Here is a 25887-nt window from a genome sequence, read left to right as displayed (position 1 = left end):
AAAGGGCATAAATACTCAGAATCACCACTCATTATACATGGACAATGTTTCTGTAAAACATAGCCCAGCCAAAGATATGCTGCAGATGACTCTTCACAGTCAGCAGAAGTAACCTCATAAGCAAATGAACAAAGCAGATGCAGAGCCAAAACGACGCTGCTTATCTTCATATACCTAACGTCATCTGCAAAGATATGTTCTTACATGCACAGAGTGAGTGTTAAACTTCTACATGTTAGTATGATGGGTCTAGTTTTTAGAAAAAGGTATTGCTGCCATCAGTTTGGCTGTCAGTGATACTACTTTTTCCAGTTTTGTCTATAAAAATACAGTGCATATCTTCTGTCAAAAAATTGTTAAATGAGTCTTCAGATAAAGAACAAGACAAATGAAAGTACAAAGCTGGAGTTATTATTAGTGAATTTCTTGGCAGATCATGGGAACATCTTTGCTCACCAGTAAAGCTCCTCGTAGGTTGATGCCGGTTTCTGTAGTCACATAGTAGGATGCCTGCAGGAATGTCCTCTGCAAGATAAGGGCCAGGAAGAGAAGAACTGCCAAAACATAAACATTCCTGAGGAATTCCTCTGAGGAAAGATATGAATTTGATGGATTCTTCACCTGAAAAGAAAGGAAAAAATTATGGAAGTGGCATAGGAGGGATTGTATATTCTTGAGACACTGGAAACAAGGAAATTCAGTCATTGCAAATGATACAAATTAGATGGATACAAATTAGATACTCCTCTCATGTTCCAAAGAATTAGGATCTGAAATTTTAGCAGTTGTAAAATTAATTGGTTTTAGCAGGAAAGGGACAATGAGATCACCATGTCTGCCTTATCTTTAGTTTCTCCATTGAATTTTGATGATTTGTAGGACAGAAATGCTCATTCAACCTGCACCGCAAAGCTGCAAGAAAGTATTTTTTATTATACAGGATTAGTTACTTATGTTGCATTTGCATATAATAGAAACAATTCCTTCTATGACACCTGTGAATTCTGAATAAAATGAGAATATATATGCCAGTATTCCACACAAAATGAGGTTTAAATGCCTCAACAGGGGGGAAAAATAAGCTCCTTTAAATCACTTTATTTGTTTTCATTTTCTAGTTATGTTCACTGTGCTGCTCTGTTTCAGGCAAAAAAGGAAATAAATGTACCAAAATACTGCAGAAAAGGCTATTCCTTTGGTATTTCCGATCCAGCTGGAAGCAGGATGTACTGAAATTCCTACCAAAAAAAAAAAAAAAAAAAAAAAAGAAGGAAAAAGACTGTTCTACTGAAATACCCAGACCATTACTGAGATGAAAGGTTTGGAAAATACTGGAAAGTAAGCCATGTACCTACCCTCTTGAAGGTTACTTCATCACTCTGGATTACTGTCATCTGCCATGAGACTTCAGTCAGGAGAGAAGCGCCCCAAGCCGTGCAGGCTCACCTCACTGCAGTGACCCCAGCCTCTCCACACCACACACTCCTCCCTCTGCCACAGGCAGCTGACACCCAAAAGGTGTGTATAAGCACCCAACCATTTTTTCAGAAGGACTAATGTCTGTAAGACACCTAAATCCCACTGAAATAATAGGACTAAGTGGCTCCACCAGCTCAAGACTCCTTGAAACGGGGGTTGCTTAAGTACCTGATTGGTCAGATAAATATATTTGAAAACTCTTTTATTAATGTTCTGCTGCATCTAACTTCCCCATGTTTACACAGTGAGGATATCAATAATAAAATAACATTTGTAGATACCTTTATCAATGTACATAAAGTTCTCAGGAATTAAGGGGGAATAAGCATAAAATTCAATTAATTCACATTAATTGAAACTAGAGAGAATTTAAAGGAGAAACACATAATAGCAAGAACAACCAAGAGAAAGTTGATCAAAATCCATAAATCAAAAGCAAATGTATTCTGAAATGTATTCAAGAGAGCGTCACCAAGCCAGGCCCTTGGTGTGGTTTCAGTTATCCAATGATTTTAATCTTCCCTTTACCCAGTGTCGATTAAAACTTAAAAAACCCCACAACTAAAACCACTACACTGAAGAGTACAATAAAGGAAGCAAACAAGGTACAGAGTCCTAAATTTGAGATCCAGAAACAATAATTTTCAAGCTAAAATACCTTGTTTGTTCAACATGCAAAAACCCCCCATTTTTGAGGCAAAATATGCACTTTGCCTTTTAACTCTGTGGCTCAAATCCAACACATGGAGGTTCAAGGATGATAAAGAGCTTTATTTGACAAGCTGCACAATTAAAGTCTCATTCTTCAGTGTAATGGCTGAATGAGAGTCAGAAGCCAAATTCAGACCATCAGTCAAGAAAATTAATGTCAGAAGTGAGCAGCCAAGAAGAAGATATTTGGGTAGTGATAATAGTCAAATGCTTTATCTGAAGGGGAAAATGTTATTCCATTACATACCTATCTGCTCATTCAAATTCAAAACACTCACTGCATAAAGTGTATGGAGATGTTTCTGTATCAGAACACAGAAGCAGGAAAATTTCTTCATCATGTCTTCTCTGCTGTCAACTAGTACAATCATTTTACCTGTATCTTTTCACTGGCTACTAATAATTTCTTTTTCTTATGATAGAAAATGTTCTGTGTCAGAGGCTTGCTCAGTGCTTAGAGGTGATCTCTGAAAGTTCAGTCTCAGTGAAACTTGAAATGAGCTGTGAACTAGCATCTTTTGTGCATCTCTAGTATCAAGAATGCCGCTGAATAAAGTGGATGCTTTTCAACTTCTATAAGTCAATGCATTTCATCATAGCAATAAGCAGCATTATCAGTCACAAACAGGGAGTGACTACTCTCAGCTTCCCAGCAGAAAACCGATTTCAGAGAGCTCAAACCTGTCAGTGAACTATGAATGGACAGGAACAGAAATTAAGAAGAATTCCCAGACTCATCCTTGATGGATGCATCCACCAACAGCGGGTATCCTGCCTGAAATGAGGAGGCACAGTTGAAGAGGAGCAGAAAATCTGTTCCTTCTCCCCAAAACTGCAGGGACGACTCCACCAAGAGGCAGAGAGCTGGGCAACTGGGGGAAGCCTGCACACCTGTGTTGCATTCACACAAAAGACTTCCACTACTCAGGTTTATAACTTGACTGCCTCTCACAAAAAATACCCAATTTGCTTGAAAGAAACAATGAAATAATACAGCGATGATCACAGACATATGAAATCATGCAGCCAGACGTATTAAAAAAGTCTTTCAATCCATGTTGTCAGGTTACCTTTTCTGTTGTATTTGTATTATTGGTTGTATTCTGGAATCCCTGGACAATGCCAGAAATGCATAATGGCCCAGCAAAACCCAGCAAATCAGCCAAGTAACGGAATGTGCTGCTGAGAAGAATTGGTCGTCCAAAAGCACTGTACATTGCTAACCATATGGAGGGACTCCGATTGGGCTGGTCTGCTACCTTTTTCTGGAAAACAGAGAAACAGGTATCAATGCACCAAGAAGATAACTCCCAGGCTGTATACAGCAGCTTCCACCTCGCTCCTGTCTGGATGCCCAAATGATTCCTGAAGGGTATTTTGGAGTAGATGAGGTAGCAAGCGAGCTGTAGGTATCAACAAATTTCAGACATTCTTCACATCAAATTCAAATTCTGCTTTCTCTTGGTAACTGTGGTTCCTCACCTCTAAATCCTAACAGTTTTCTGAGCCTGTGAACACAGGAATGCAAATACAGATTAATCGTACTGGCACGTTCCTTGTCACATGTGTGCTCAGAAAAAAGTCTGACCTTTCAAGCCCTTGCTCATATGGGTAATCTTGACTTTTACAGTAGCTGTGAAACCACTCGATCCAGTAAAGGCTTCTGATGTGAGAAAGGGATTGAAGGAAAAAACACAGACAGACACCAACAAGAATATAGTTTAAATTGATTTATCTGGATTTTTTCCCATCTCTTGGATGCTTTCCAGGAAGACACACTTCAGCCGATCACTAATTACTGTGCTCAGAGATGAAAGTAATAGGCTTTGTAGGGAGGTAAGACTAAATCAGCTAAGGGTCCTTTCTAGCCTTCAGTTCTGTGAATCTATGCAGTATCACAACTCTTGCCCTAAAACACCAACTGGCAGCTATCTCTGCATCTAGTCAGAGAAGTTCTGGTATTTCGGAGGTCCTTTTAATCTAAAGAAGAAAGAGTTTTACATAACAGATCCATGGCCTGCAGAGCACTTCCTTGTGCTTCAGGCAGCAGCTTTTGACACTTTAAAAAAGCATCTGTCATTCTTCAAGTAGGATGGATGCCTGCAACTTGTAACCCAAGCCAAGCCCTCCTGAGCATTCACAGAGACATTTTAAGTGTAGCCCAGCAATAACAACTCCCTGCCCCCAGCAAATTAACCAGAGAAAAGCCTGTACCCTGCCTGGTTGCCTCATCATTTTTCCTCTTTTCTGTTTTTCCTTTTACGCCACTTCAACAGCGAGATAGAATATGCGCATGGTGCCAAAAATGTACAAGTGTACAGGAGGGCCAGATAACTGCTTACTGGCTTCTAGAGATTAGGTCAGTCTGGTCATACCCAGTGCCAAGAAGCTGAGTACACAGAAATAAGCAGCATGGGGACAAATTAGAGGTAACATTTCCGAAAGTGGTAAGAATGAAACTGCTTCTTCTGATGAGGGAAAGAGCACAGAGGCCTCATGGGAGTTTCTCAGACAAAGGCTCTGAATTTGTTGCCTAATGGGTTTTGAGCTAGACTGCACTACAGGGGCTGTTGTCATCCTCCTCAAACAAACAATCTGCACTCTAACAGCTTGATAGGAGCTAAACTAACTTATAAGGAAAACACATCTTCCATCTTTTGGAAAAAAATTGCACATACTGTTCTGGGCATTCACTTAATGGTAAATTTGGTAAATGGCAATGGTAAATTCTTATTTCTTTAATAAGATTTTGCTATTTCAATAGCCATTTTCAGTACTACTACAAAATTCACATAATTGTCATCACTACACGAAATCTATTTACTTTTCATTGGAAAAAACTAATTAAATTAAACTAACTAATAATCTCTATTGTTGTTTCTTCTTTCTTAATCAGGACTTCAAATTAGCTGAAGCATCTAATGAGGAGGGGGGAGCAAGAAAAGTGCATTTTTTTTTCTAATCTTAAACTCTATTCCACAATGGTTCTTGAGGCCCAATGTTATGGGCTTCCAGTGTAGTATGTTGTATGTTTGAATCCTATCCTTTATTTAGGTGCTGATCTGTCAGTCACCACTCATTATAGCTCTCTGACAACCACTGACATGTTTCAGTAAATCCACAGTTGAAAGTTTGGCCAATGTCATAAGAATCAAATAAAAAGCTCTGTCTGGGCCTTCTGCATCAGAAAAAACCATTATTATCATGATTATTTTCTGCAGTTTCCCAGTCCCTTTAAGACACTGTGGCTTGGGAAGACACCTGAAGCCAAGAACTTCTCCTCTTGGTCACAGGAGACTGGAAGGACATACTTTCCTTTTGGAAGGTGAGAAAAAGAACCTTAAAACATAATGTTTAAAAAGATCCAGTTACAGAAAAGGAATGGAGCTGTACTAAAGACAGGGAAGAGTTTCAGCAACACAAATGTGAACTTAATCAGTTTACACAACTATGCATCTTGGTGTTTGTTTACATTTGATTAGTTTTGTTGGTAAAGTTGGTAGCATTTGTTGTGTGAATTACTGAGCTGGACCGCTGTTCTCACCTGCGGCACTTGCTTAGGTTTTCTTGTCTTTGTCACCTCCATTTTAAATCACTGTAATTTTCTCTACCTTGGGCACTCAACAGTTGAAATAAGGGCAGTGAGACAGCACTTGCTGGTAAATCAAGCCACCTGTAAGGTACACCTTGGTAAATATGGAAATCTGACTGTTTCCTTAGTGCTGGAGCTGACAGTGTCAGTCTGATGCTGAAGGGCAATGCTCTGTTCCTGTGATTTCTAGCTATATAACACAGTTTCTTTCCTCTTCTTTTTGCTATAACAGGTAAGATCCACAGTGGCACATGAATAGCAAGACATAGGAAATTCTGACGGTCCTTGACTTTAAAACTTGCATTTTCTATTACACCATCCCAAACGTAAAACCTTCTATTGCCTCTCAAGGCAAATTACATGGGATTTTGGTTGATGGGGTAAACCAAATGTAATATCAATGTGTTAAATCTACTTTGGGGTATGTGGTGTATGATGCATTAGTAAGAGGTTTGAAACATCTAAACCACTTGTATGGAAAACAAACCAAAAGCCAAGCAACAACAGAAACAGGATCAATTTTTTTTGGCAGGGGATTATGTGACAAGTACTAGCCACAGATAGTACGTTGGTCCAAAAATTTGGCTGTGAGAGTTTCATTGCATATTGTTAAGGACATCTTTATCTTCTTAATCTTATTAAAGAATTCTTTATATTCAGCCAAAATATCCATTAATATAGTAGGAACTGTGAACGTGTATTAAAGAGAATATATGAATTTAAGTCATGGATCCAAGCCTATGTGTATGAAGTGCATTACTGCTTATTCTGCAGAAGAAGCCTTCCTATCCACAGTTCTAATTTCTCCCTGATTCTTAGAAAGGTATGATAAAAATACTGTAAGATGAGGTATGTCTGCTTCTATAGGAGACTGTCCAGAAAAGCAAGAAAATATATCATGTCCATCTTTTAGAATATTTACTGATGGCAGGAAATAATGAGATAAGGAAAGCAGATTGTAATTTATTTTTGGCAATACTTTGTTTAGGAAGAAACCTCAAACAGCATATTTAAGTAAGCTTAATTAGAGCTTATTTTACCTGTAGTTTTATAGTATCTTCTAATTTGAAAGAATGTATGCGATGTTGTTTTCTTATGATAGGCTGTGTTATGCTATGTTGCCACACACAAGCTATCTATGAAATCAGTAAAAAATTACCTATATCTTTCTGTAAGAGTTGGAATGCCTTTTGCAGTAGCAACTACGAGACAAATAGCCAATTAGAATGTCAAAGTTATTTATCCTTGTATTGTGTTGTTTTATATTACTTAATATTACAATAAAATTACTGATAACTGGCTTTAAAATTCTATAAAATACCATGTAGCATGAAAGTGATATTAAAATTCAATTACTCAATGGTTTGAGAAAATTACTTATAACTAAAGAAATCTGAGTAGTGAATGTATTCATAATAATAATAACTGCTTGATGAAAATTTAAAAATGAACAGAATAGGGAATTCAGATTTGTCACTGAGAAATGTTAGCTTACGTCTCGTGTCAGTGGGCAAACCTTCATATGGTAGGAGTCAGAAGAATCCTCTCTAAATAGTTGAATACAGATTTAAGGAGTTGCCCACTGACATCAAAGAAAACAAGAAAAGGTTGAACCTAATGTTCACAGACTTCATGGTTACACAAGTGGCAATATCCTGTTTTAGCAGAATATAGCAGCCATAAAAAGTCAGTCTCAGACCCACTAGTTTACACTCCTATATGCTTGGGAGACACAGGTTTGGAAAAAACAGTGATTTTGAGAAAACAGTAATCAAAATTTAACCTGACTCAATTCCCTCAAGCTATTATTTGTTAGAAAACCTCAGCTGCTTTCAATTTTCATAGCATGCAGAAGGGATAGCAAAGCAACATCACGTGAGCTACCTCAAGGGCATTTTACAATACAGAATATTCATGATCATGTTCAGCATCTTTCATCAAAGCCTGATAAGAAGAGTTTGGAAAGGAACAGAAGCCTTCTGTCTGCAGGGCCACAGAGCACAGCTAAGATCAGCTATCTTCATGCACAGGCAGGGATAACCCCACTTAATCGAGAGGATGCTGGGGATGCTCCCCTCGCTGGCTGTGGAAGATTAGTGTAAAATACACACTGACAGCAGAGACAGTGACATATCATCTCTTCCAGATTGCAGACCATGCTTCAACCTGAAGAATTTTCCTAATTCTGTGGCTGTTTTCTGACCCAACCATGAACAAACCAACACATTTCTCTGTGGGAGTGAACTGCAGCAAGTTTTACTGCCTGACTCTTTGGATTGGTTTTAGCCCTCTGGTTTACTTTAACTTTATCTATGAAGTATCAGTTTATGTCAAGGTTACAGCCTGGTTTTGAATATTAGCATAAATGTGCTAAATGCCGTGGTAATCTTGAGACTTGAAACAATTACAGAAAGCAAAAAATCTGAAGTCAGCCAACTAAATGTAGGTGCATGTAACTGTATCTATGCGAGTCTTCATATGTGCATGACACACACCAAGGGAAGATACACACTGAATGTTTTCACTCATGCACATGAGCAATGGCACATTTAACTTGCCTTTTGGCACCTGAACCACATATTTGTGCAGGAACACACAGTATCTGCAGATGTAAACGAGCTACAGACAATGCTTGCACCCAGACATCATGCCTGTCATTAAGAATGGCACAGAGACTCAGATCCTCAGGGCATGTAGGTGCCTAAGACTCTCCAGTCTCTTTAAGTAGTATTTAGGCACCAAATGCTTCTCCAAGGAGCTGGCCTAAGGGATGCACTTCCCCTTTGCTATGATAAGCTCAGTTCCAATAATTCCGTAGTTTTCTGCTTAAAGCAGAAGGGTCTCTAGTCTCTACTCTCTGTAAACATCAACTACAAAAGGAAGGAGAAGCAACTTACATCTATTAAAATAAAAACAATTGTACTGATTAAGGTTTCATTTCAGAGAGCCCAGAAAGTAGAGTGCAGCTCCATCAGTTGCTGGGAGCATAGAGCTGCTCCTCCTGGCTTTCCTTCTCATTGCAGTTCTAAACCAGACACTGCATGGAAACACATTTATCTGGTTTCTGCAGGAATGGGATTTATATACTTTTGTCCTACATGATACATTTTCCAAAGTGACTTCTGAATGCCTGTATTCTCTCTGTTTATGCTTGAGAATTGATATGTATGTACAAAGCAGGGAGGCAGGCTCTCAAATCCTTCCTCCTTTCTGCAAAACAAAATATTTCTTTTTTGGCAGAAATCACAAGGTTTAAGCACAAATGAAACACCACAGTTTTGCCTAAATGCATCAAGAAGTTTCTCTGGAAACTCCTGCCCTACCCAGTGAGTTTGCCCAACCATGGTTTTTGTACTGTGTCTGGCTGGGATGGAGTTAATTTTCTTCATAGCAGCCTGAACAGTGCTGTGTTTTGGACTGATGACTAAAAAGCTGTTAAGACACAAGTGTTTTGGCTATTCTTGATGTGTGTTTTTGGCTATTTCTCTTTCTAGAGAAAAAAGTGAAGATGAGTGTTTCCAGCTGAAACTATGGACAGAATGTCTTCTAATTTAAGATGCTGTCATAAGTAGCTAAGATTTAAGCAAAGCTTTCACCTTTAAAATGAAATCTAGTAAGTGATCAGTCTGTTATGGATTTAGTTTCCAGTTGCTCTCAATCTGGCAACACTCCCCTGCTGTAAATTCACTTAAAACCAAACAGTAACCATTGGATTGGAACTTCCTAAGCCAAGTTTCACCTTGGAACAAATTATCCTAAGTTAAAAATTCCTAAAACTAGGATTTCATAGAAGCAGAAGAAATTCAAAGTGACATTATAGTTTCCAAGGCCAAACAGTGACATGAACATCTTTGGTTACCTTTTGTTCCTCATACGCTTCTTTGAGACAAACATAATTTGTCAGTGCTCTCATTGCAATTGGAAGCTTTCCAATCGCCTTCAGGTCCACGGGTTTCTTGTGAGCAGATATAATAAGAGTATTCATCCACCAGTAAGTTGCCTTTGAGAGCAAATTGACAAATGGCTGCAGAAACCTCACCCCCAGGTCCTGTAGATCTTCTGGTGGCTTTACTTTCTGAGGGTTCATGAAAAAAACATACCTCTGGAGAGGAGAAAATAGACAGCATGTGCTCAGGAATTATCTTATTAATGGTAATTTTTAGTAAAAATTATGTATAATACAACTACAGTGTCAAAGTATTAAAAGCATTTAAAGGTAATTATACATTGAATATAAATATAAATTTGCATACAAATAGGAACATTTCCATTTTGACAGCATAACTGGCAAGAAATTGAGCAATATGGGATGTGGACAAAGCTCTGTAGCCTACCAGCACCACCTGTCTCTATCTGAACAACAACAAAAAAGAATTCTTGGGGTATAATTATATTTTAGATTATCATGGGTAAGAACATATGCTAATTTATACATTCACTACATATATAGCTTATCTACATTAACATAGCATAGATTACATACATGCATACATATACCCTTACATGCACAAATATGTCTATCTATCTATACAAGTAAATATGCACTCTCTGTGTGTATACATATACACAGGCATGCATACATACCAAGCACAGGGGACACATGAAGGACATACATTTTAAAGAGATGTCAGGTCCCATCAATTTCCATAGAATTAACCAGACATTTACCACTAAGCTAAACTTGGGCCTAAACTTGACACAAGCCAGTGTTACTGGGACTAAAGACCCATCTCCATCCCCGAGATACCACTGATTTTTGTCAGATCCTGATAAAGAAACCACATACCCTAACTCGAATGACATTGATCTCCACAGCCATCAGCAGCCCATAGAGAATGACCATAATTCCAGTGATGCAGAAACGCAGCTGAGAAAAAGGCACACCATCCTGGCAGTATCTGACAAGCTTGATTGTTTTGGTGACAAAGGCCATTATCCAGTAAAGAAAGAGAGCTGTAAAACAGGTGCACATGCATAATAAAAAAAAAAAAAAAATAAATGAATCACACCAGTGCTGCAAAAGTTTTAGCTCTCTCAAACAGAAATATTCCATGGCTTAGTGTAATGCAGGCACGGTGAGCCTCTATATCACCAGCCTGCAGGCTGGCGACGCACGATGTCAGCCAAAGTCAGGAAGCCAGGTTCAAGAAATTTGCTTTGCACTTCCTTTTCCCAAGTCACTGCTTTGTTTCCTGGGCTATCACTCTTCAAAGATGTCCACAATGGTGGGTCTTCACACAATTACAAAAGTCCACTGAGGTAATCTGAGGGGGAACTTTGTTATTAAAATGAAGTAAAAGTCACTTAACTTGACAAATATCATATTTCCTCTTTGAAAAAGCAGGGTGCCTCCCAGGGGAGCATATGGAAACATGCTCATTTTGAAGAAGAGTTCACATAGTTTAAATATATTCTGCATCCTGGCTTGTATCTGTTAATGGCTCATTCAGGTTGTTGAGTTATAGGTAATTTGGACAGTATCCTTGTATGAAACACTATCCTGCAATGTCTAGTCAAATTCTTCTGATCATCTCCTGAATGAGACAGCAGACTGGGTAATCTCAGAATCAACCACAAAGGATGCTGAGAAACAACAGCCATCTGCACAGGATGGTTTGTGTTCATAGTAGCCTTTTAAAATAGCCCTTTTGAAGGGCAAGCTTTTGCCTCAAAATAATGAGCAGTCTTAAAAAATACCTAAAATCTCATGCTAGAAATACTACAGGCATACAATGCTTTTCCTTTTGTGATCATTTTTAAAAATAGTTTTCAGTGTGTACCTTACAAAAGGTGTAACAACTCCTACAAAATACTAGTTTGAAGAGCAGAGAATTATTCCTCTCAATATTTCACACATTTCACCATCCTCTCCAATCTATGCAAGCTGACTTTGGCTAACCTACTGGGTTTTGTAAGAGTGTATAAATATCAGACCTAGACTTACCCAACAGTAACTTTGGAAAGTTAGATGTTTCAATATTATGGTAATAGACTATGGATACAGTGGCAGCCACAAATCCCATTATAGCTGGTAGAAAGAGATGCAGATGGCGAGATTTCATTTGTCTGAAAATAAACAGGGTATAAATTAGTGAATTCGATGTCTTTTTCCACCATTGTTACATTCCCAGGTATTCTGATAATCTATTTAAGAGGACAAATACGGCTTTCCTAGAGACAAAAAGATTTCTTTCCATGTGATTGCTTTAACTTTTGTCAATATTTACTTGCCGTTATACTTGAGAAGAGAGTAACAAAGTGCTAATAATAATTGTTTCACCTTCATCCCATTAAAATCCAGACAGCTTTGAAATGATACCCCAGCTTTTTTGAGGAAAAATTCTTTACGCCTTACTAGCCAGCCCATCACACAGTAACACTATACATTAACGAATGCAATTAGCTTGGCTATCCACCAAACACTGTCACTTACGTATCGGAAACTATGCCCTCTGCTATTTCACACACGTGTACAAACAGGAGGGTGAATGTCAGGATCCACCGCAGGTTGTGCCCAGGGAAGTGCAACCAGGTATTGTGGTGAATCTGGACTTTGGAGCTTTGGCTTCCCCAGCCTGGGAAATAATAGTAATGAAAGAGGAAGGTTATCACACAGCCAGCCAGTGAGTGATCTGGTTATCAATTCTCTGTTCTAATCCATAGATCACACTTAATAATATACAATCAATACAAAAACCCGACAAGACTATGGGGGCTCTTGTTACTAATAAGATGACCCAGGAGCATCTGAGTTGCCATGCAGCTCCCCATAATTTCAATCTAACCCTGTAGACAATGGAACAACAGACTTCTGACAATCGCAATCAAAGAGAAGAGGTCCCTGGCCAAGAACAAAGATGAGAAAACCAAAAGAAACATCTGAGTCTCATGCTCACAACAGGGACTGACAGATCTTAAGTGATGGCATCATCATGTCTTTCCCAGTCACAGACAAGAGTGGGCAAAATTTCCAACTGATGTAAAAGTTGCATCCTCCAATGAGACCTCAAAGAGATACATTTACTTCAGAAGAGTAACATTTATTATCTCTGTTTCAGGCCTGGTTGGGATCACTGTCTCAGGGGATGCTGAACGGCGATTTCCCAGTCTCCACTCCTCAGGCACAGCCCAGCCTCCCACCCTTGTGCATTCCTGGCACATTAAAGCTCCCAGCACAGCACCAGGACTCAGCTGATTTAATCAATAAATTAATCTTGAAGCCTATTTCCATGTCATCACCTGAGATGGCACCTATCCTTTTCAGGCAAGATCCTCTCTGAGGCCAGCAACCTGGCAAGAAGTGGGACACCAAGGACCCGAGGATGTGACAGTGCTGGGGGGAGCTGAGGACTGACCAGGTGTTAACCTCATGTGATGGCAAGTCTTGCCCTGCATGTTGCTTTGGCCTCTGTCCCTTCCCACCCTGGTACAGGGTTGTCATGAGTCAGTCAGCCCAAACAGCCATACATGTCCCACCTACTGTAAGGCAACTCTTGGAATTCCCTGACAGACTTGCCGAATCCCACAGCACATATTGAGGAAGTAAAGAAACAAAACAAAATAAAACAAAACCAACCAAGTTTAAAATCCAGGATATGCTTTTGATACACAAGGATGCAGCATCTCATTGTGCCTAGGGGCTTATCAGGTGACCAGGTTTATTCATTCTTGGAAACTGTCAGGATTTCACCATTTTATCCTTGTTTAATAAGCAAAGTACTGCAGGAACAAAATATCCTCTCTTCTCCAAACCTACCTAAGCATTTTCTATAGTTTCCCAAAGATTTTCCTAATCTAATGTGGCTTTCTTTGACCTTGCTCCTATCTTTGTCTCTCCCAAGATGCTTTTCATTTTATTTCCTCTTTGCCCATACATCTACATAAACACGGTTCATCATCTATTATTGGTTTTGGAATCAGTCAATACTGTGGGCTCCAGTTGGCTTTTAATGCTCTGTTCAACAATTATTTGTCCTGATAATCAAGCAACAAAATAGAAAACAAATGATTACATACATAACATACATAACACACAATTTAAGTTATTACTTTTTTTCCTAACATTGTTAGAAAATAGAGGGAATTTTCACTGGCTGCAAAACTATTTCAAAATTAATTGGCTAATGCCCATGAAAAAAATGGAGCTGTCTGCTACCACGTGATGCATAACACAGAATGTTGTAAAAGATTATCTCTGCCCTCAGACCTTGCATTGAGTTTCTATCAGATACTTCTGCAGAAGTGTTCAGGGATGACTTGCATCTCATATCAAAGAAAGAGCCAGCACTAGCACAAAGATACAGCACTGTCTGAGAGAGTTCTCCATAACCCTTTTTTTTTTTTTTTCCAGTCTTTAGTTATTATTTTGTTAGAACGTTCTTGTATTCTTAAGTTAGAAGTTTTTTATTTCCTTGCTTAATTACTTAATTAGTTTTCAGTCACTGGATCTTGTTATACCTTTGACTGCTAGGTACTGAGTGTCTGAGCCCACAGGTTCCTGTAGCCTATTATTCAATCACTTTAGAGTCTTTTTGCATAATGGAAGTCCTTAAATCTTTAGTTTGAATATACTCCCAAACTAAAATCTTCCTCATTGAAGAAATGTATATATGTGTCATCAGGAAGGTAACACAGAAGAAACTGACATGCCATTTCTCATGCAGTTGTCAGGAGAATATTAATTTTTATTAATACTTATTGCCTTTTGATGGTTATTCAAGTCTCTTTATCTCCTACGATCAGTTAGAATGCTGTTTTTGACAGCTCTGAAAAAGTATTAGATTGCATTTATTTCATCACTGCAAATAACTGGGATAAAGAGACAACTATAGAGTACTGGTTTAGATGGGGCTTTTTACAAGAATGTGTGAGCTAGAGCCACTTCACTGTCCTAAATTCTTCAAGAGAGATTTATTATTTCTTATTTTCATTCCTGTGGAAAAAAGATTATCTCCGTTGCTCTACTTCTGTTTACAAATGTTGGCAAAAGAAGTAATTATTCTGTTTCAAAAGTTTCCTTCTTACACTTCTCCTAGCCTTAGATTCAAGTTGCACATTTTGGATATTCTCTGAAATTCACGTAACGTGAAGGGAATTCAGATCCACTGCCCTAAGTCTTCTCATATCTAAAAATAGCAAAGGTTGCAAGTTGCCAATTTCAAATCTGAAGAAAACTTCTCCAGAGAGAAGTTTCAAAGCATTTGGATCTGATTTGTCTGGTTCTCATCCATCTTTTCATGCTGCTTAGTTCAGATTTATATGTAAAATTCCCCAATATTTCAAGCAGGCTGGTGTCACGTCCTCTGGGTCAAGCCCTTCTCTCTCTTCCTCGTTAAGATTAATAAATACAAAGCATCCAATGGCTTGCACCACAGGCCTCCAAGCACATATAAACATGACTGAGTGTAAATACATGCTCAAGTGTTTGTAGGATTGCACAGCTCTATTGAATAACTCACCAATGAACAAAATCGGGAAGGTGATAAATAGCAAGAAGACATGGGGAACCAAGTTGAGGGCATCCACAAAGCAGACATTTCTTAGGACACCAGCACTGATGTTATAGGCTGAAGCATTGTCATTACCACAAAATGAGAGCCTCATCGCTTCCAGAATGTCTGACTACTACAAAAAAGAGAGAATAGTTGACTACCAAGACTGCTAGCATTCCCTTTAGCTAAACATAAAATAAATAAAATAGATACAGAAGCAGTATACACTGAACAACCCATAGAAAATAATTCAGCTGTATTTTGAAAATTCTTTTGGGCTCCATCAAGTACAAGCACATTAGAATGAAGGCTGTGTTTGTATTAAATTAATATTATTTACATTTAGTTAATATTATTTATAATTATTTATATTTACTATTGTAAGAATGATTTATTAAATACACTATGCTGTCTTCTAGCATTCATTATACACACAAATGTTATGCTGAAATGTTCTATGAGAATACAGAGAAAGAACAAGGAAGTTTTGAAAAAAAATTATTTCCATTTCTCATAAGAAGACTCAAATGCACATAAGCTGACTCCTGTGTGTTACTGCTTCTTTGACAAGCCAACATTCTCTGTGCAACACCTCTGTTCATACAATTTGTTGCCCTACATTCTCAGTGCAAGCTCTGAACCTTTGATATTTGTGATTTGGCAGCTTTGCATTCACTGATATTTTGTATTTCTTTATTGTCCCATAGAACAATGGTCATACACACTAGTTATTACAGATAATTGCCAAACTCTTAATCAGAGTAGGTTGTATTGAAGATTGCATAGGCAGTAAATCAGCATTTATGCTTGATCCTGTAAATCCCTATGCACATGCTTAGTCTCATCTAAGCACTTCTCTGACTTCCATGATTTCTTATGAGATTATCTTTGTAAACCAAGATAAGCTCATGCATTTGTGCTTGCAGAGTGTGGGCCATAGTATGACCCAGAGTTATGGCCACCTTCTGGCTTTTATCAACCTGTGCATCATTTATTTTTTAATTCTTCTTTATAAGAAGATGAAGCAAGATTGTAATAAAAACATTCACTTGCTAATTTCTTTGCCTGAGACTTACACACAGCAACATAGTGCTGTAGAATAGGTTGTGGGAACTCATTTGCTCACAATTTTTTTCCAAATTTTATATACTGAAATGTAAAAAGTATCTTTAATTCAGCAAAGTATATGTATACTTTGGTGAAAGCATCTTTCTGCAGCAACACTGTCATTAATGAATTTTGAGGAGTCGGAACAATATAGACATGCAAAAAATGCATGAAAGCAGTTTAAAAAAAAAAGTTAGTTGAATGCGGAGAAGGCAGCTTGCTTTCTTTCCTCAAATAGTTCAGATTAGTTCTTCGAGCCTACTGTTTAAACAAGATAAGCATAACAAGGTAAGCATAAACTACTCAAGTACTCCCTTAGAGCAGAAACATATAGATCTTCAAAAGAATACAGATTTCAGAAGCACTCTGAACCTCTGCTAAACCCCCTTTTTGCTTTTAACTAACTTTTTACTAGATCTGAAAAGCATAATCCATATTGAAATACACCAGTGAAATTTTTAAAGCAGTTTCATTGAAAAGAATGTGATAAATACAGTCCCTTTTCCAAACATATCAGCAATTTATGGTCTGAGATTTGCCAGAAGTTAAGCATAATGCAGAGTCAGATGGTGGACCACATCCTGCAAAAATGCATGCATGTACTTACTGTGGTGCAAAAGCTGATGGGTAACCCACTCAACCTTCAGTAGAACACAATTTGATGGCGATTTTGGCCCATTCTCTGTAATGAATAGAGTGATATGACCACTATCATTCTATCATTTTATCTTTATATAAAAATATATTCATAAATGCATATGATTAGTAACACAAAAGAAACATGTTAATATTAATTTTGTCTGAACAGACTGAGAAGTTATTAGCAAAACAAATATGGAACTTTTAAAAAAACTACACAGAGATTGTTTATTTTTAATTTGTAAAAGCTTGATGTGTCTCCTTTAAGAGAAACATAATGGTAATGATAATGTCTTGAAAATCATAAGTGTTGTTTCCTCATTTTTATCGAAGGTCAGAAGTCCAAGGGAGTTCTGCTGGGAATTTTCCTCCCTTTCCCACAAAGAGGACTCTTTTCTGAGACAGCATAAGATGTTATTGTTGTCTAGTGGTTGGACTGGTACTGAAAGGCAGGAAGATCCTGGGTTCAAATGAGCGCTGAATCATTGACTTCCAGTGTAGCTTTTGGCTTCTAGTCAAAAATAAATCTGGGAGAAAGGATTAAAACTGTGTCCAAGAGAAGCTAAGGGAACTGATGATTTTTTTCCATTTTTTCTGGAAGGGAAATGGAATATAGGCAGTAGATGTTCCTGTATAACTGCATGGAGATTGCTATCTGCTACCATACTACCATATCTATGACCTACCATCAGTTTGCAGAGATTTCATATTACACCTCAAACAATAGTCCCTGAAAGCTCTCAAGAAAGATGCATCTTTCAAGAATCACATCTGAATCTTCACAACCACCTCTGCTGGGCCTAGTTTTGTGATGGAGTATGTCCAATAACACATCTTAAAACCAACTGTCCTTGGCATGTTAACAGGGTTGAGGAAAGAACCTGGTCCTATTTTTAATACTGATGTAAAGAGACAGTGCCCATCACACTGATGATAATTTTCAAGAATAGGTATAAGCCATCTATACAATATTTTTGCTAAAGGTACTTTACCAAAAAAAGAGTTAGAACTTAATTGTTTTTTCTTAAAATGAGAGAGAAAATCAAAGAGCCTAGGTTGGTTAGTTTGTAAAAAAACCCCAGAAAATAAAAAAGATTGCATTGCCAATGAGATAGGGTAATTGACAAGAAATTCCCAAGTTTTTAAATCAGAAGACACTTCACCATTAATCAGCACATCCAGTGACCGTGTTCATTAAACCTCCACAGGCTTAAAATCTATCAAAATATTCTGATCAGTGTCATGATGCTGTGTTGACCCAACACAGCTTATGATTTGGCCTCATAAAATGCTCACCGGGTACAACTTCCCTTTTTAGCAGCACCCATTTCAGGACACACATCTAGTACAGTATGGCACTGATAGGGATCCTTCCTTCTGCCCTTCCTTTCTTCCATCCATTGGGCCATTACCACTGTGCTAGAAATGAACTGTGACTGGAAGTGGGGGACTCATGTTCAGCATCTGTTGATGTATGCCAACTTTCACAGACACTTTCCGGTGTTTACACAGACAGGCTGCTAGTAGTTCTCTGTATCTTCAAGAGTGGCATATGAAAATACACTGCAGTACATCAGAGCTCTAGGAAATAATTTTCTCTCTGGTGTGCCTCACGGGGAGCAAGAAACCACTCCATTGTTCCCTTCCCATCCATTTCTGGTGCAGAATGCAGATCTGATATGCCCTCCACAGTTTCGCCCATGTGACTCAAAACACTGGACTCTGCTCTGTTTTTTGGAAAACTTACATACACAGGAGGCTCTGGAGATGCACTGACGCACAGGCCCATCACCACAGACATAAAGCATGTCATGTAGTTTTTATTTCTTTGCTCAAGTTTCAAGAACAGGGGAAATATATTGGATGAAATTTTACTGACATGTAAGAAAGGATGCTTTGCATTTACAGTCAATGCAAGCCAGACTCCCATTTGGTTCAAAGCTGAAATTAACCATTACTTCCTGCTGCATCAGGGCATGCCTCCAGAAGCTCATCTTCATTGGCCTCATGGTCCAACAAGCTGTGTTCATTTCCAAAGGACAGAAAGAAAAGCCCCTAAGTCGGAAGAACAAGTCCTTGATTTCTCTAGACAGTATGGGAAATTTTACAACAACGCTTGCACAGATCCACCAAAATTACTGGAATTGGACCATGACAGGTTTCCAGATCCAATTGCTCATCCAAGCAAACAGTGTAACCTTCAGTCTCCTTCAAAAGAAAATTTGATAATGGCAAAATTTCTTGTGCCCACACTCAGATCCCATGCTTGCAAAGTTCAGCGTAGCTACAGATGAACACATTCTTAGGGCTGCAAACAGTGCAAGTACCATGTTCAAAAGTTTCAGACTAATTTGAGAGTCTAAGTTGCATTTTCAAACAGTATTTCAGTATTGGGAGTTACGGTTAAAGATACCTTTAATAATTCTAAAATTTTTAAAGAGTTTTAAAAAGCCTCAGCTATACTGACTTTTAATGAGCCCCAGTTTTGAAAATATTCACTCAAAAAACTGAGCCTGGAAATGAAGACTGTTTGGAAGATCTTGACTGCAGATAACCAATGAAAGGCAGAGTGAAAATACACTATTCCCTCCTCTTCTGTAAAACCATAAGATTTCATTTCATGAAATGAAAATGTGAAATGGAAGAACCAAGAGATTTAGAAAAAAACATGAAGAACTGCAGTTGTGCTTACTGTTGTAAGTCATCAAAAACTGCAGCTGAATTTAGAAAGGAAGACGAAACAGTTTTATGACTGATCACTGACCAAATTTGTTTCCTTTAAGAATAATTAAACTATTCTTCCATTGGCTTTAACTCTTCTAGTAAGGCAATACTGGGCTTCAGTCAGAACTAGATCTGTAGAGGTGAATAGAGGTATCTTGCCTATGTGAAGAAGTGCTGTTTGCTTCGCTTAGTGCTGAGCATTGTGCAAGCATGTAATTAAATACACTGAAGACTTTATATATTTCCCGAGCACCAGTTGTTGATCATTGCCAAAGAGAATGCTGACCACACTGAACAACAGTCTAATCCTGTAACGAATAGCCATGCTGAAGATCTTTGAATTAGCCCAAAGCCAGTCAGAATACAGAGCTGGCTCAAGGTTTCCCACAGTGTAGTCAAAGGGGATTTTCTCCTTACTAAAGATGAGGAGACAGATTTTTAGGCCACGGTAAGTATGCAGGGAGAGATCAAAGAGAAAAAACTGGGCTGCAGAGCCACACGAGGAGAAATTTGAAGAGATTTCTGTTGTCAAGGGATAGAAGAGATAAAAGCAGTTATTGCTGCAACTCAGAGAGGTTATCATATTCCATACTAGCAGTTGCCTTCCTACACCTGCCAACACCCCTTCCTTGGTAACACTGGCAGCAGCACAAAGCTGGGCTTTCTGGATCTGTACACAGGTGAATTAAGCAGCGAAACCAGATCATCCTCAGCAGTCTGCTGCTGCAGGCTACACAGTCTAGTAAAAGAGACATGCAAATATTAGTTCAGTCTCAGAACTGATGGTCTTAATCACCAGGGTGCTGTTCCCAAGATAAGAAGCCCTGCTCACAGCAAGCCTGACATTGGTGCTGAGTAGTTGCAGTTGCCATACTTCAATTCCAAAGTTGGCTCATGCAGAACTAGCTCAAGGACCTGTGAGCCATAGGGCATAACAGCAGAGAAATGTCCACTAGTTTCTTAGCAAATCTTTTATCTACGGGTCCCAAACGAAGGGATAGTCACTGGAAAGCAAAGGCCTCTTCTTTTCATATGGGTTGCCAAGACCTTTTCTCTAAGATCATGTTCAGGTTGCAATCTTTGGATCTAAAAGCTTCTGTACAGGCAGATAGCTTTGTCTAGTGAACAGCAATGTCTGCAAAATATGGGAGCAGTCCGACTGCCGCATTAAAACAATAAAATGCATAACCCAAACAAAAATATTGAGGAGACAACACATGAAAGGGTAGCAAGTTGTTTTGAAAGTTGATCATCTGAAGTTATTGACCACCATTTCTCATCAGGTTGTAGCAGTCTTTCAGAATAACTAAGATCCTCAGCTACTCATTTAAGAAGACAACATTATTCATAGTCATTACAAAAAATGTCTTTCCCAGAGAAAATTTCCCTTTCTGTTGAATATAGTAGGCCATGAAATTATGCTGGGGTGATTACACCAAAGTGAGTACATCACAAAACATGCTTCACTACTAATCATAGCAGGAATGTTATACTTTATACTAATGTTGTCAAGCACACTAGATTTAACAGCATTTCAGTCAGAGGAAATGCAGTGATGTGATAAAAACCATCCATCCAATAACAAGCATATGCTGTCTGAGGGTACCCACTACATTCAGCACTCCAATAGGAGTGTCAAGTACCAGGAAATTTTTTATTTTAACACTTGTAGTCTGGAGGGCCTTTGACCTTCAAAGTTATTGACAAATTCCTCACCTGAGTCTTTACAAACTCTAGAACTGGTCAGAAATTTTCAGAGGTGGTTTTTCTTTCTCCCTTTGAAAATGACCTTTGCTGAGAAGTCAGCTACAAGCTAAAGCCATGAGCAAAACTTCACAGAGGAGGGGAATGGAAAGAACAATCAGGAGGGCGGGCACATGATGGTGCCAGTGGAAGGCAAGTTTCAGCTCTCCTTTACATCATTTTGGAATCTGATTCCCTGTTGATTTACTTTAATGAGGATGTGAACTATGTGAACAGCAGTTCACCCTGCAATGAAATAGCTAAAAAAACTTATGTCCTTTAAGCATTTAAATTTTCATGCTAAAATCCCCATCACTGGCAAGTTCAGACTTTCTGGTTTTGGGCTAAGGTGTACAGACATAGTCATAATATAATAAACACAAAACAGTACAAAAGAGAATCAGGAATAAATATCCACTGAGAAGAAGAAAAAGCTTTTGGGAAGAAAAAAGACAGGACAAAGTTGTAAACATTAATATGATGTAGCATTGAACCTAAACACTTACAAATCTCATTTTAACAAGCATAAATGGAGATTGTCAGGGCACTAAGCCAGTTCCTGAGATATATTTTCCATAAGCAATTGTGAAGAAGACAATGGGAAAATTATGGGAACATCCTCACTGAGTGCAAAACTGTAAGAATTCTATTTAAAGACATTTTAATTACCTTAAGGTCTTTGTAAGTGGACTTAAAAGTCTTCATATTCAAGAATTTCATCTTACCTGGATTATCACTTTCTTCGGCATGCTCTGCAAGATACTTATGACTATAAAGAAAAGAGTATAAATATACTCCTCAGGTGGACCTTGTTGGGGGGAAATAAGAATATTTTGAAAAACATTGATTTCAGGAGTTCTGTTGCCCATGTTTTAAAAAATATATAAATTAATAGCTGCACTTTCTAATTAAAATGTATCATCTTACAGAGCATACTTGGGTCTCAGTTAAGATTTTTTTTCCTGGTCTTACATATAATGTGCATTATATACTCATATATGTATATATATGCGTATATATACACATATATAGATATGTGTAGGCATACAGATGCAGGATGGAGAAAGTACTCAGAGTTTTACAGAAGTAGGTAGTTCATATCTTCTGAATAATTAAGTCATTACAAAAGCAAGAATTTGTCCTTCCTTCTTGAATTTCAGAGAGAAAATTCAAAATTAAGGACAAATTATGAATTTATAGGTTTGGATAAGCACACTGGAAGGCCTAACTCTGAGTTTTGCCACAGATTTCAGGTGAGTGCTCTGAATCTTTTTCCTTTCTAGGTATAAACCTACCAGTTTGTTCTTCTTACCTTCCTAAAAGCAATCTATGTGCTCTATAGTCCACGCATTATTTGCAAAGAGTTCTGCTAAGGTCATGGCAAAAAGTGCTGCCCTTTTAAAATCTATTTTATCAAAATGATCCTATACAAAATATCATTTTCCTTTTTATTCCTATTTCAGCTGTGGCATCTCTTCTAAATAGACCCCTCTTTCTTGCTAAGCACTGTCCCAGTTACTCTGGGCCTTAAGGTGATGAATTACCTCTGATACTTGTCAGCATTCACATCACTAACTGGCATATACCAGCAGCCCGATCCAAATGTTACTGAAGTCAGTGCAAAGAATCTCATTGACTTCAGTAGGTTTTTGGATCAGGCTCCAACCACCGAAAAAATGACAACAGCAGTAGTGCTAAACAGGCTATTGGCACTGAAAAGCATTTCACACAAACATCTGCAGTGATCTCACACATCTAATACATTGCTTTTTTCTTTTGTGGTAAGCTTCTTAACACAATGCTATTTCCAACATCAGCGTGCTACACTGCCTGCTGTAAAACCTTCGACTTCACATGCCAAGACAGGACAGTTTAAAAAAAGAAACACAACCCTGTGAACAGCAGCAAAGAAAACATCAGCAGGAGGGGACGGTAAAGGCTGAGAATGCCTGTGAATGGAAAAGGAAAAGGAAAAAGAGATTGGAGTTGTAATCCCAGGAAAGAACAAGGAGCAGCCCTGTCCCACAGATATAAAGGGAAGGAGGAGGAGGTGGTTAGTGGGAGATAATGGGGGAGGGTCATCACATGCCCCGTTTGGTTGCTGAATGTTAGATCAAACTCTGTAGCTTACCTTTGTAAACACAAAAACAAAATACCAACCCAAATTGTCACTCGGTTGTGCTATGTGATCAATATCATCCCGATGGCAGGATTTTCCTCCACTTAGTGAAGCCGCTTCAAGCCCTGGAGTGGATTATTTTTAGGCTGGTGATGGGAAGATCAGCTGCTGCCTCCTATCGAGTTTCCAAAGTGCACTAACTCTTCTTGTCTTTCTCATACGCTGAAGGGGGCAGGAAACTGGGAAGAGACAGGCAAGCAAAAAGCACCAATTTTTCGCCTCCTGAAGCTACAGTCCCCTGGGATTTCTTCTGCTTGCTTTATTTTCATTTTTCTCTCACTGGAGTAGTAAGATTTCAAGAGGCTGTGTTACAGTGTATGGGCTATCAGCAGATGGCTATTCTGAAGTAATTGATTTAGACAAGGTAGTCTAACTTTTGGCAGGCTTGCAGAGATTCAGCTTTTGATTTCTTTTGAATTAATCTTGGATAATTTGAATTTGACAACATAATTTTGCATGTCTTCCATCATCTTAAGCAGAAGAGAAAAGAGAAGTCTACTCATATATTTTACTTTACCCTAGATCCCTCCAGACTCTTCTACTTAAAATACAGAAGAAATCCCACTTTTTGATCACACAGATCTGTTTCTTTTGAAACAGATCTTTTAAAACTTGAAATAAAATTCAAAACTAATTTGATGCTCATACCAGGAATATAATTTTGAATACAATAGCCCTTGTTTCCAAGGGATAATATTTTTTGTCTGGAAAATACATTGTATATGTTTACTTAGAGAGAATGAAGTCCCAGGAGAGCCTACATGCAGTTGGTTGGCTTGTTTGCTCATTTTCTTTCAGTGCCACTGAACCAAGGTACTCCAAGGTTCAGATTTTCCATCATGATAGTTTCACTTGAGCCCTACAACTCGAGGGCACAGATAGCAAAGATCTGGGACTTGGTGGTGTGTCACAGGACACATGGTAGCACAGGGTGGTTTTGAGCACAGCTGTTCAGTCATTAGGTACCAGAGGTGGAGGGCCTTGGGACAAAATTTGCTCAGACCTTGCAGAACCCAGGGGTTGCACCTCAATCACTAGAGAGAAAATGGCTTCCAATGGATTGAGATCAAAGTTGTTTTCATGCCATGAAAGGGATTGCAGCGAGCTCTGAGCTGAGAATGTAGTTGGATGGCTGAGGCCAAACACTGGCAGGACTCATCAAAATCCTGGCAAACCCAGCTTGCTTCTTTTTCTCTGATGTTTCTTACCTTATGATTGTAGGGATAAGAAAGCATAAACCTCAGATCTAGAGAAAATTAGTGCCTTTTGTTATCTCCCATTGACTTGAAACATCAACATAGCATTACACTGAGCAACTGCGGTAGTCCTCAACAGTCCTCCCATGGCACTTGAAACCTTTTACTTGCATTTACTTCCCGTCCCTTTCATGTTCAATGCTTCAGATTTTCTAAAGATTGTGGATTGTGGATTGAAAACTCTGAATTCTGATACATATCTATGTTTCATTAAAGGAGATAAAAAATAAAAACTTTAACTCATCTAATCATCATCTAAAATAGCATTGTCATGTGGTATTTTTGAAAATACATATAATTTCAGACAGAAGTGAGCAGCATTTATGATCACAATTTTCTTTACCAAAACATGAAAATGTGGTTCATTGTAATTCAGCTCTGTTATTTCTACTGAATTGTTTAAACAGAAAAGGGGAAAGAAGGGTAAAATGAATATGGAAACAACCAGCATGTTTCATTTTGCTGTTTCTAAATGAAGTGCTTTCATTCCTCTACATGACAAGCTAAAATGTTTTGAAAAGCATTTTTTAAAAGGATTAAAAAATTCCAAAAAGCTCTTATATGTCAGAACACATTCTGCTCTGATCTGAAATGATTTTTTGTATCTGGGCTTTTCAATTTACTGGGACGGGGGGGGGAGGGGAAGAAAAAAAAAAAAAAAAAAGCAGTAACAGGAATTCAAAATGTTTCAGGGTGTGTTTGGACCTGTAAGTGAATGGGAAAAAAACACGGGCCGGTTCTCAGATATCCCTGTGCGCAAGATGCCACCAACTTCCCCACGTCAGCCTCCAGGAGTCGAGCGCTCCGTTACCGACGCCTCTTGAAGCTGGCCCCGAACCAACCCGGGCCCCAGCACCGGCAGCAACCGGGCGGGCCGGAGGCGGCCGCTCAGCAGCGATGCTCGGCAGCCGCCGCGTCGACACGGCCCCCGGCAGCGGGGAGGGGGGCCGCCCCCTCGGGCAGGTG

At 38.6% G+C, this 25887-nt stretch overlaps 1 protein-coding gene across 10 annotated transcripts in view; it reads right to left on the bottom strand.

The window, feature by feature from the left end:
* ABCC9 (ATP binding cassette subfamily C member 9) overlaps window positions 1–23748 on the bottom strand; it is a 79428-nt gene extending 55680 nt beyond the window's left edge. For 5 of the 10 annotated variants that reach the window (XM_074826417.1, XM_074826412.1, XM_074826421.1 and 2 more), the window contains exons 1-10: window positions 23618–23748; window positions 22212–22294; window positions 16988–17062; window positions 15241–15406; window positions 12216–12357; window positions 11727–11848; window positions 10569–10735; window positions 9642–9884; window positions 3261–3455; window positions 457–621 (exon numbers count right to left, since the gene is read on the bottom strand). In XM_074826417.1, the coding sequence (XP_074682518.1) occupies window positions 457–621; window positions 3261–3455; window positions 9642–9884; window positions 10569–10735; window positions 11727–11848; window positions 12216–12357; window positions 15241–15385 (1179 nt within the window). In that variant the 5' untranslated portion in view covers window positions 15386–15406; window positions 16988–17062; window positions 22212–22294; window positions 23618–23748. Of the gene's footprint in view, window positions 1–456; window positions 622–3260; window positions 3456–4404; window positions 4433–9641; window positions 9885–10568; window positions 10736–11726; window positions 11849–12215; window positions 12358–15240; window positions 15407–16987; window positions 17063–22211; window positions 22295–23617 lie in introns of those variants that run through there. The other 5 variants (XM_074826413.1, XM_074826414.1, XM_074826415.1 and 2 more) reach the window with 5 other exon arrangements.
* Between the last annotated feature and the right edge of the window lie 2139 nt (window positions 23749–25887).

This window comes from Strix aluco, chromosome 5, assembly GCF_031877795.1.
Source record: "Strix aluco isolate bStrAlu1 chromosome 5, bStrAlu1.hap1, whole genome shotgun sequence".
Classification (NCBI taxonomy): domain Eukaryota; kingdom Metazoa; phylum Chordata; class Aves; order Strigiformes; family Strigidae; genus Strix; species Strix aluco.
Note: the sequence above shows the minus strand (reverse complement) of the source record. Positions and strands in the feature narration are given on the sequence as shown.